The 12,485-nt window shown below is 39.9% G+C and overlaps 1 protein-coding gene across 3 annotated transcripts in view; it reads left to right on the forward strand.

Annotated features, from left to right (window-relative positions):
- The window catches only part of MRVI1 (murine retrovirus integration site 1 homolog), a 117,151-nt gene that overhangs the window by 71,130 nt on the left and 33,536 nt on the right, over window positions 1–12,485 (forward strand). For all 3 annotated transcript variants that reach the window (XM_032489026.1, XM_032489024.1, XM_032489025.1), the window contains one exon: window positions 12,029–12,152. In XM_032489026.1, the coding sequence (XP_032344917.1) occupies window positions 12,029–12,152 (124 nt within the window). The remainder of the gene's footprint in view (window positions 1–12,028; window positions 12,153–12,485) is intronic.

Below are 12,485 nucleotides of genomic sequence, written 5' to 3' on the forward strand. Positions count from 1 at the left end.
TTGCAGATATTTAGTTCTCATTCAGGCATGTTGTTTGTCCCTCTGCCTGCTCTCCTGACCTCCTCACCCAGTTCAATCCACTGTTCACATGCCGCCAGAGGAATTCCTGAAATGCAAATCTGGTTCAGCATCTTCAGAGGCTTCATTCTGCTCTTAGGATGAGCACTAGAATATTTCGTAGGACTCACAAGGCCCTGTGTGGTTAACTGTGCTCACCTCCCCAGCATCTTTCAAGATCATTCTCCTCCTCCCTCTCAACATCTCGGCCTTCCATCAGCAACTCATTCCTCCTCCTTCTCAGGCTTGGCACATGCTGTACCCTCTACCTGAACTGTTCCTCCTTTCTTCCTCTTTGCCAAGTGAATTCCCGTTCAGTCTCTAAATACCTGCTTGAATGTCACTTTCCTAGGGAATACTTTTCCAGCACCTCCAGATGCTTCTCCCTTATAAAATCCATCACAGCATGAAAGTTTGGGTATTCCTCTAACTAATCTCTGCCCCCCTAGATAACAAGCTCCCAGAAGACAGTGACACATAACATTTTGCTCAGCCTTATATGACTAGCTCTATGCTCATTGCCTGGATTATAGTAAGCACTCAATAAATATTGAATAAATGAATGAGGTCACCCTCACCTTGTAGGAGAGGAGATACAAGAGTAGACAATGTCACTACCATACATGGTGTTAAGACTTTAAGAACATAAAAATACCTAGAAACACAGAGGAAATAAGGGTGAGTGAGTCCAGGCAGGATTCCAGGAGAAGCAGCTCTGAGCTGAGGAAGAGAAGGGCACCTCAGGCAGAGGAAACCACAGGAGCAGAGGCACCCAGGCATCTTCTAACACTTGGCATGCTCCAGGAGCTGAAGGAATTTCATGTGAACCAAGTGTGAGTCTTGTGATCCAGAGAGATGGGCAGTGAGGGTGGAATGTGGGTGGGAATCAGAGAAGGTAAAGGGTTTGAGGACCAATGAATGAGTTTGAACTTCATTCAGGACCACTTGCAAAGCCAGAGAAGCCTGTAGGTAAGGAAGCAACAGAATCAAAATGGAGTCTGAGAATAATTCTTCTGGACAGACTATGAAAGCTGGCCTGAAACAAGACAGGCTAGAGGCAGGGAGACTAGGTAAGAGAGGATGAAAACAGCCTGGTGGGAGGTGATGGGACTGTAGACTGAGAAGGACAGGAGGGGAGATGGGGAGGACAGATTCGAGAGCCATTGGAGATCACCTTGGCAGGACTTGGTGAGGGGATGGGGTGGGGTAGGGGGAGACTGGAAGGACCAACAAGTGTGTGTCCGCATGGTCAGGGGAGTGATGGTGCCATTACTTAGGATGGGGAGCCCCGGGGAAGCAGATCCCTTGAGAAGGAAGACAACAGGTTTGGGTTTGGACAGTTGAATGCCCGTGGGAGCAGCTTGGATGCCAGTCCAACAGAACTGGATTTACATCCTTGCTCTCCCATTGTCTAGCTGGGATCCTGGAGCATCTACTTCACTGAGCTTCAGTTTCCTAGTTTGCAGTTTCCCTAGAAAATGAGCTTAGCCATATTTACTCTGCAAGGCTGTTCTAAGGAACAAATGAGAAAGTGACTCTAATGCAAGTTGATGTTTGATAAATGGTGGTTGTTGAAATGGTTTTTATTATCCTGCTCCAGGGGACAAGGTCTAGGAAGTGGTTGGATATCTGGACCTGGATGTTGAGAGAGGTGTGGGCTGAGGCAGTCCTTCCAGACACCCCTAGTCTGTGCTCAGAGCCCTCAAATCTCAGGTAGGGAAAAGGCCTCCTTGAGAAAACAGATCTGGAGAAAGTTTATCCCCAGGTCAAATAACTTTGACCTTTTGAGGGGTCATCCTGGGCCTCAGAACATCTTTAACCAGAAGCCCCATAGGTTACTTTTCCAAATCCTGGAGATTGCTGAAAACAAATGCTTTCATTGAAATAAGCTAGGATAAGCAGATATTTTACAAGTAATTTTACTGTTTTTATTAAAAATAGCTCATGTCCATTAGCAAAACTAATCAAATAATAGTGAGAAATACAAAGAAGAAAGTAAAAATCACTTACACCATACACCCCCTTCCCTACAAATACAGGAGGGAGGGGAAGGGAGGGAGGAGGAGAGAGATTATGCTAAATTGCTTGATGTAGTTTTTTTTTTTTAGTAAAAAGCATTAAAATTTAATTGAACTTGAATTAAAATGAAGTGAAACTGTAGGACTTGTTAAATTTTGGTAATTGCTTCCTCCAAAAAGACCAGTTTTTAAAACTTTTTTAACACCTTTATTACAGTTTGATTCCTATTCACTAAACTACACAATTTGATGAGTTTTTTGATAGATGTATACACCAATGAAACCACCGCGACAATCAAGGTAGTTAACATTTCTGTCACTCCCCAAGAGGTGCAAATTTCGAATTCCCAACTTATTCCTTCCCACCATCTTTATGCCCTGGTAACCATAAGTTTGTTCTTTATGTCTGTGAGTCTGTTTCTGTTTTGTAGATAAGCTCACTTGTGTCTTTTTTTTTTATTCCACATACAAACGATATCATATGATATTTTTATTTCTCTTTCTGACTTATTTCACTTAGAATGACAATTTCCAGGTCCATCCATGTTGCTGCAAATGGCATTATTTTATTCTTTTTTATGGCTGAGTAGTACTCCATTGTGTGTGTGGGGGGTGGTATACACGCACACACACACCCCACATCTTCTTTACTCAGTCATTTGTCTATGGACATTTGGGTTGTTTCCACATCTTGGCTATTGTAAATGGTGCTGCTATGAACATTGGGGTACATGTGTCTTTTCAAATTATGTTTTCCTCCAGATATAGGCCCAGGAGTGGGATTGCTGGATCATACGGTAAATCTATTTTTAGTTTTTTGAGGAATCTCCATACTGTCCTCCATAGTGGCTACACCAATTTATATTCCCACCAGCAGTGTATGAGGATTCCTTTTTCTACACACCCTCTCCAGCATTTATTATTTGTGGACTTTTTAATGATGGCCATTCTGACTGATGTAAGGTGATATCTCATTGTAGTTTTGATTTTCATTTCTCTAACAATTAGTGATGTTGAACATCATTTCATGTGCTTGTTGGCCATCTGGATGTCTTCTTTGAAGAAATATCTGTTTAGGTCTTCTGCCCATTTTTTGATTGGATTGCTTGTTTTTTTTGATAGGTGTATGAGCTGTTTATATATTTTGGAAATTAGTCCCTTGTCAGTCACATCATTTGCAAATATTTTCTCCCATTCTGTAGGTTGTCTTTTTGTTTTCTTGATGATATCTTTAGCTGTGTAAAAGCTTTTAAGATTAATTAGATTCCATTTGTTTATTTTTGCTTTTATTTCCATTACTGTATGAGCTGGTACAAAAAAAAATATTGCTGTGATTTATGTCAAAGAGTGTTCTGCCTATATTTTCCTCTAGGAATTTTATAGTATCTAGTCTTCCATTTAGGTCTTTAATCCATTTTGAGTTTATTTTCGTGTATGGTGTTAGAGAATGTTCCAATTTCAGTCCTTTACAGGTAGCTGTCTAGTTTTCCCAGAACCACTTATTGAAGAGACTGTCTCTTCTCCGTTGTATATTTTTGCCTTCTTTGTCATAGATTAATTGAGCATAAGTGCGTAGGTTTATTTCTGGACTTTCTATCCTGTTCCCTTGATCTATGTGTCTGTTTTTGTGCCAATACCATACTGATTTGATTACTGTAGCTTTGTAGTATAGTCTGAAGTCAGGGAGCATGATTCCCTTGGCTCTGTTTTCCTTTTTTCAAGACTATTTAGCTATTTGGGGTTTTTTGTGTTTCCATACAAATTTTAACATTTTTTTATTCCAGCTCCATGAAGAACCTCATTGGTAATTTGATAGGGATTGCATTGAATCTGTATATTGCCTTGGGTAGTATGGCCATTTTAACAGTATTGATTATTCCAATCCAAGAACACAGTATATCTTTGCATCTGTTTATATCATCTTCAATTTTTTTTATCGGTGTCTCATAGTCTTCAGAGTACAGGTCTTTTGCCTCTTTGGATAAGTTTATTCCTAGGTGTTTTATTCTTTCTGGTGTGATGGTAAATGGGATTATTTACTTAATTTCTTTTTTCCACTATTTCATTGTTAGTATATAGAAATGCAACTGATTTCTGTATATTAATTTTGTATCCTGCAACTTTACCAAATTCATTGATGAGCTCTAGTAGTTTTCTGGTCACTTCTTTAGGGTTTTCTATGTATAGTATCATGTCCTCCATGAACAGTGACAGTTTTACTTCTTTTCTGATTTGGATTCCTTTTATTTCTTTTTCTTCTCTTATTGTGATGGCTAGGACTTCCAAAACTATGTTGAATAAGTGGTGAGAGTGGGCATCCTTGTCTTGTTCCTGATCTTAGAGGAAATGCTTTCAGCTTTTCCCCATTAAGTATGATGTTAGCTGTGGGTTTCTCATATATGGCCTTTATAATGTTGAGGTATGTTCCATCTATGCCCATTTTCTGGAGAGTTTTCATCATAAATCAATGCTGAATTTTATCAAAAGCTTTTTCTGCATCTATTGAGATGATCATATGGTTTGTATTCTTCAGTTTGTTAATGTGGTGTATCACATTGATTGATTTGCATATATTGAAAAATCCTTACAATCCACTTGATCATAGTGTATGATCCTCTCAATGCATTGTTGGAATCAATTTGCTAGTATTTTGTTGAGTATTTTTGCATCTATATTCATAAGTGACATTGGCCTATAATTTTTTTTTGTTGTTGTTATCTTTGTCTTGTTTTGGTATGAGGGTGATAATGGCCTGGTAGAATGAGTTTGGAAGTGTTCCTTCCTCTGCAATTTTTTGGAATGGTTTCAGAAGGATAAGTGTTAACTCTTCTCTAAATGTTTGGTGGAATTCACCTGAAAAGCCATCTGGTCCTGGACTTTTGTTTTCTGGGAATTTTTAAATTACTGATTTGATTTCAGTACTGGTCATTGATCTATTCATATTTTCTGTTTCTTTCTGATTCAATGTTGGCAAATTGTACCTTTCTAAAAAATTGTCCATTTCTTCTAGGTTGTCCTTTTTGTTGGCATATGGTTGCTCATAGTAGCCTCTTACGATCCCTTGTATTCCTGTGGTGTCAGTTGCGTCTTCTTTTTCATTTCTGATTTTATTAATTTGGGCCATCTCCCTTTTTTTTCTTGATAAGTCTGACTAAAGGTTTATCAATTTTGTTTATCTTTTCAAAGAACCAGCTTTTAGTTTTGTTGATATTTTTTTTTTTTTAGTCTCTATTTCATTTATTTCTGCTCTGATCTTTATGATTTCTTTTCTTCTACTAACTTTTGGTTTTGTTGGTTCTTCTTTTTCTAGCTGCTTTAGGTGTAAGGTTAGGTTACTTATTCGAGATTTTTCTTGTTTCCTCTGGTAGGCTTGTATTGCTATAAACTTCCTCCTTAGAACTGCTTTTGCTGCATCCCAGAGGTTTTGGCTCATTGTATTTTCATTTGTCTCAAAGTGTTTTTTGATTTTCCCTTTATTTCTTCAGTGATCCATTGGTTGTTTAGTAGCATATTATTTAGCCTCCAAGTGTTTGCAGTTTTTGTAGTTTTTTTCTTGTAATTGATTTCTAACCTCATAGCATTGTGATTAAAAAAGATGCTTGGTACAATTTCAGTTTTCTTAAATTTACTGGGGCTTGCTTTGTGGGCCAACATGTGGTCAATTCTGGAGAATGTTCCTTGTGCACTTGAGAAGAATATGTATTCTGTTGCTTTTGGATGGAATGCTCTAAATATCAATGAAGTCCATCTGCCTAATGTGTCACTTAGGGCCTGTATTTCCTTATTGATTTTCTGTCTGGATGATCTGTCCATTGATGTAAGTGGGGTGTTAGGTCCTCCACTATTATTGTGTTATTGTTGACTTCTTTTTTTATGTCTGTTAGCAATTGCCTTATATATTGAGGTTCTCCTATGTTGGGTGCATATATATTTACAATTGCTATCTTTTTGGATTGATCCCTTGAGCATTCTGTAGTGTCCTTCTTCATTTCTTGTAACAGTCTGTATTTTAAAATCTATTTTGTCTAATATAAGTATTGCTACTCCAGCTCTCTTTTGGTTTCCATTTGCATGGAATATTTTTTTCCATCCATTCACTTTCAGTTTGCATCTGTCTCTATCTCTGAAGTGGGTCTCTTGTAGGCAGCATATATATGGGTCTTGTTTTTGTATCCATTTATCCAGTCTGTGTCTTTTGGTTGGAGCATTTAATCCATTTACATTTAAGGTAATTATCAATATGAATGTTCTTATTGCCATTTTATTCATTGTTTTGGGTTTGTTTTGTAGATCTTTTTTTCTTTCTTTCTTCTTTTTGTTCTCTTGCAATTTGATAACTAGAGAAGTTCCTTTAACATTTGTTGTAAAGCCAGTTTGGTGGTGCTGAATTCTTTTAGCTTTTGTTTATCTGTGAAGCTTTTGATTTCTCCGTCAAATCTGAACAAACGCCTTGCTGGATAGAGTATTCATGGTTATAAGTTTTTCTCTTTTACAACTTTAAATATATCATGCCACTTCCTTCTGGCCTGTAGAGTGTCTGCTGAAAAGTCAGCTGATAACTTTATGAGAACTCCCTTGTATGTTAATTATTGTTTTTCTCTTGCTGATTTTAATATTTTCTCCTTATCCTTAATTTTTGTCAATTTGATTACTATGTGCCACAGTATGTTCCTCTTTGGGTTAATCCTGTGTGGAACTCTCTGTGCTTCCTGGACTTGGGTGACTGTTTCCTTTCCTAAGTTAGAGAATTTTTTGGCTATTATCTCTTTGAATATTTTCTCAGGTCCTTTCTCTCTTTTCTTTCTGGGACCCCTATAATGTGAATATTAGGATGCTTCATATTGTCCCAGATTTCTCTTAAGCTATCCTAATTTCTTTTTATTCTCTTTTCTTTTTATTGTTCTGCAATAGTGATTTCCACTAATCTGTCTTCTAGTTCACTGATCCATTCTTCTGTCTTTGGTTCCTTCTAGTCTGTTATCCATTTCAGTCATTGTATTCTTCAACTCTGGACACTCTTTGTATTTTGTAATTATTTGCTAAAAACTTCCCTCTGTGTATCTGTACTCTTCCTGAATTCTCTGAACATCTTCACCATCATTACTCTAAACTCTTTCTCAGATAGGTTGCCTATCTCCTCATCTTTTATTTCCTCTTCTGGAATTATATCTTGTGCCTTGGCCTGGAAGATATTCTGCTGCTGCCTCATATTGTCTAACTTTCTATTTGTGTTTTCAGGTGGGTTAGTTATGTTTCTCAACCTTGGAGAAGGGCCCTCAGTGGGAGATGTCCTGTGCATCCCAGCAGTACACTTCTCTCTTGTAACCCAAGGGCCAGAGTCCAGCTGGTCCCAGGGTAGAGTCTGACCTGTGTTTGTGGATTCTTTCCACAAGCTTTGGGATTATTGTTTTCTTATTGCTGGTATCTGCCCCTTTGGTGGGTGAGTCTGGACTAGAGGCTTATGCAGGTTTTCTGGCAGGAGGAGTGCCTGCCCACTGCTGGGTGGAGTTTGGTCATGGCCCTCTGGTGGGTAGGGCCATGCCTAGGGGCATGCCTGGAGGCAGCTATGGACTCTGTGAAGTCGGCTGATGGATGAAGGCTGTGTTTCCACCCAGTGTGTTATTTGTCTTGAGGCTTCCCAACACTTAAGCCTACAGGCTGTTGGGTGGGGCTAGGTCTTGGAGCTAATGATCCAAGCAAGATGTCAGCCTCTAGAAAATTTCAAGTAGATGAACACTTCTCGAATGTCCGCCACCAGCTTTTATGTCCCCAGGGTGAGCCACAACTGCCCCCTACCTCCCCAGGAGACTTTCCAAAACCAGCAGGCAGGTCTGGCCCAGATTCCTATGAAGTCGCTGCCTCTGCCCTTGGTCCCAGCATGCACAAAATTCTGTGTGCACTTCCGAAAAGAGTGAAATCTCTTTTTCCCGCAGTCCCATGGAGCTCTGGAGTTAAGCCCTGCTGGCCTTCAAAGCCAGATGTTCTGGGGTCTTCTCCCAATGCTGGAACCACAGGCTGGGGAATCTGACATGGGGCTCAGAACTCTCCTGTGGGAGAGCCTCTGCAACTTAATTATTCTTCAGCTTGTGGGTCGCCCACCCGAGGAATATGGGGCCTGAATATATCACAAGCATGCCTCTCTGCTGTCCTGCTGAGGTACACTCTTTCTGTTTCCAGTTGAAGAGGATCTTTTTTGCTAGGTTCCAGTTTTTTGTTTTTTTTTTTAAATGGTTGTTTAGTAGTCAGTCGTGGTTTTGTTATAGTTGTGAGGAGAGATGAGCTCGTGGTCATACTACACCTCCATCTTGACCGGAACCTTTAAAACTGTCAAAATACATATTTTGAAATACATTAAGTGTTTGGAGTCATTAAGGTACTTTTTTTATATTACACGTGTCAAGTTTGGAATATTCACTTCCTGCAGGGAAAGATGAGAATGGCAGTATTTCTTCCCAACCTTTCCACCTCTACATATACAGATCATAATTCTTTTCATATTCTCAAGGTTGTAACATTGACATTCCATTCTGTAACCATAATTTTCATTGTTATTTAGCCTTAAACCTATAAGTAAAAGAATTTAATGCTCACCACCAGTCTCTTTACTGTGGCTCACCATTCCCAAGTTGGTAATTTTGATTTACGTCATGTTTAGCTGGATTTCATTATTCAGTAGTTTTCCCAGAAGGGCTTAGAGGTGCATGTTCCCTAAATTCTGGCATGTTTGAAAATGTTGTTTTTATTCCTGAAGGACAGCTTGGATGGTTATAAATCCTGGATCACTCTTTTCCTCAAAGCTTTGTAGATGCTACACTGTATTCAAAGTTGTAGAGAAGTCTGAGGCCAGCTGATTTGCAGTACCCCCTCAAACCTCACTTTTCCTTGTAGGTGACTTTCTCTTTCTTTGAGGATAGTTGGAGAAGCATTTCTATATCCGTGTATAGATATAGATCTATATAAGATACATATACAAACATAGAAAGAGTAAGATACATATGTATTTTTCCTAACATGGTGTGCTTTCTCAATTTGCAAGTTCAGCTTTTCTCTCAGTGGAGGAAAATTTTTCTTCTCCTGTGTCTTTGAACATTTTCTTCCTTTTGTTTACTACAGAGACACCAGAATCCATAAATTTTTCATCAGTGTCTCAACTGCAGTTCCATGTTTCTACCTCTAAATATTTCAATCGTTCTTTCCTTCTTTCCTTCCTGGAGCTCACCTCAGTCTCCCCCACTAATTTAGTTTAATTTTTTATTCCTTCATATTTCCAACATATTGGTTAGTTCTATGTTTTTAGAATTTTGGGCTTAGTTTTGTTATTTTGGTCTTCAGTTTATTTCCTGAAATTGTAATTTTCCGTTTTGTATGGTCGTTTCATCTCACCTCAGATTCTTATTTTCATTTTTTTCAGGTTCTGACTTCTCCTTGAGTCAATGCATTTGTGGTATACATTTTGCACAAAAATGCATTTTTGATGAGTTTCTTGCATCTCTGTTTCCATCCTGACATCTGTCTCCTGCACATTTCCTTCTTTCCATTATACCTTCCTCCCCTCTTTCCTTCCTCTTTTGACTACACAATTTTAGTGTAGTTGCCAGGCCATTTGTTTTCATTTAATTTCTTTTTTTAAAACATTTTTTTTATTGAGTTATAGTCATTTTACAGTGTTGTGTCAAATTCCAGTGTAGGGCACAATTTTTCAGTTATACATGAACATACATATATTCATTGTCATTTTTTTTTTTTTTCGCTGTGAACTGCCACAAGATCTTGTATTTATTTCCCTGTGCTATACAATTTAATTCCTTTTTGGTATGAATATTTCTACCTGGATTTTTCTCTTGACCTATATACATTGTGTAGGTGAATTCTCATTGACTTTTTCCTACCTTAACTGAGATCTCTGCCCTCTTGGCAGTGCTTAGTCGAGGACTGGGTATCTGTGTCTGCTTTGTTACTGCTTGGGTGGTGGGGAGAAGGGGAAGTTGAGGTGGAGCTGTGGGTAGCGGTGGCTGTGGGATTGGTTTCTGCTTCTTTTCTATAACTTTGTTCACAGTCTCACAGTTGAATTTATTACAGTAAAGTAGGGGCATATCTTATTCTGTGGGTGGGCCGTAGTGGGGCATGGATTATTTCACCAGTTCAGGGTAGAATTATAGGGGCAACCTGCTGGGGTATTTATTTTCCAGACTTGATTCAGCTATTCCTAGCAGCCAGTCCTATTCTCCTGCCAGATAGAGGAAGGAAAAGATAGACAAATTCAAGGAGTTGGCCACTCTGCACTTTTTCAGAAGCATGGGTAGAGATGGGATGGCAGTGTCATTTGGGGCTTTCCATATGTCTCTTGCCACTCATTCCATCAAAGGGCCTTGTTTTATTTATTTTCTCTTTCATCTCCCCTTCTGGTAAATCCCTCTATAAATCAGAGATAATCAGCTCTGGTAGAGTACCAGGCTATTACTCTGCCTTTCCTCTCCGCTCCTCCTCAGGGCAAAAAGCAAATAGCAGCACAGACAGTGCTTTGTCTTGGAGTATTGTCATGGTGGAACGGAGGCCTTCCTACTCTAGAGAAACTTTCTGAACCACCTCTGCAGGCTGCCTGCGCACCCATCGGTCCAGTTCTTTTCTGGCTCTGTAGTCAAAAAAGTGACTACAAAAATGTGTCCCAACTTTTCCTCTGACATCTTCCTCTCAGTACTGATCCTTTGAGGGAATAAGTGGGGTGATCACAGGTGGGAGCTCTACATTTATTCCTAGGAAGTTCTGTCTTTCTCTGGCCGGTACTTTTAAAGATTATTGTCTTTTCCCGTACAAGAGAATAGCCAGTATATTTTTGGATGGTTTAAAAACTTTGTTGTTGTTGTTGTTGTTGTTGCTGTTAATTGGGTTGAGTTCAGGAGGAGGGTGGCCAGTTCTGAGATCCACTAGTTCTGGGATCACTCTTAAGATAGCAATTTTAGCAGGGCTGGAAGCCCTAACTAGTTCCCTTTTTGGGAGGTGGGATTCAACCTAGGGGACTTTTCTAGGCACAAGCCCCTGCTATGACTTTCCAGTGATTATTAGACCTCGTGTGGTTCAGTCAATCATATAGATTCCTCAGGAGCCCACTGCTTCACTATCTCTCTGCTGGGTGCAGTGGGGGTACATAAAGGTAGAGTGAGGCCACAAGGTTTGCCGTCTGTCATGTGGAAGTGTGAGAGAGCAGTAAGTGCCAGGACAGAACCCAGGAGGTGGCAGGTAGCTAAGAGAACATCAATCCAACCTCATATCCAAAGAAGGATCACTGACTGCCCCATCTCACAGGTGGCCCTCCAGACTTCGCAGGATGCCTTGAGTACTAGGAAACTCATGAGGGCCGTTCTGTAATTGGAAAGCTCAAAGTATTTAAACATTCTTTACCTTGAGCCAAACTATACCTCCTCCTCTCTCTGCATGGTCTCCCCTGGTGAGGTTTCTAATTCTAACTCATGACTCCCAATCTTAGCTCCATTTAAATGGCTACCACAGCCTTGGCCATAGTCCTGATCTCTGGCCTGGACTATAATTCTGGAAATGTGCTCATGGGTCAAAACCCATGAAAGATGGTGAATCGTGGGTAACTGTAAAAATCTCAGACCCCAGACACAAGGGCCTGGTAGATACTCTGGAGAGTGATAGGAAGACCATAGAATTTGGAGCAAATAGAACTGAAGTCTGATTATGCCATTTACTAGTTCTGTGACCTTAAGCAAGTGGTAACCTTGCTGAGTCTTGGTTTACCCACCTGTAAAATAGGATGATCAAGTTCTAGCTCATTGGGTCATTGTGAGGATAAAATAACAATTATAAAGCCCCTGACATATAACTAGGTTCTAATAATTATTAAAGCTCTTCCTTACTACTGAAGCACGTTGCCAAGAGTACAATGTGATTTCAAACAAACATTTTATAAGTTAAACACTTTATTTTTTCAGGGCCCCCTTCTGAACTCTCCCCAGCTACTGAGGAAGAAGAGTCCAAGAGCGGCTTGGATGTCATGCCCAATATTTCTGACGTGCTGCTGCGCAAACTGCGGGTCCACAAGTCTCTCCCTGGAAGGTAAAATCAGGGCATGGGTGGCCCCTGTGTTCGATTCTGAACACAGGAGTACCAGACTTGGTTTTTGACCCCAGTAGGGTCAAAGTCCAATAGTCCAGACAAGGCTGATGCACCCAAAACAAAAAGAATAATAAAGGGCCAGGGGAGGTGGTTCCAACTCAAAGAGCAGGTGGGATTCGTAGGGGGGCATGAGGGTCCCAGAGGCTCATGGCAGCAGAGGGTGGTGGGTATTGGGCCAGGAGAAGTGGTTTCAACCTCACGTCACCGTTTACCTACAACTGGGAGATTCTAAGTGAGATATCTGCTTAGATAGAGATGTAGAACATTTGGAAA

The sequence above is a fragment of the Camelus ferus genome, chromosome 10 (genome assembly GCF_009834535.1).
Source record: "Camelus ferus isolate YT-003-E chromosome 10, BCGSAC_Cfer_1.0, whole genome shotgun sequence".
NCBI lineage: Eukaryota > Metazoa > Chordata > Mammalia > Artiodactyla > Camelidae > Camelus > Camelus ferus.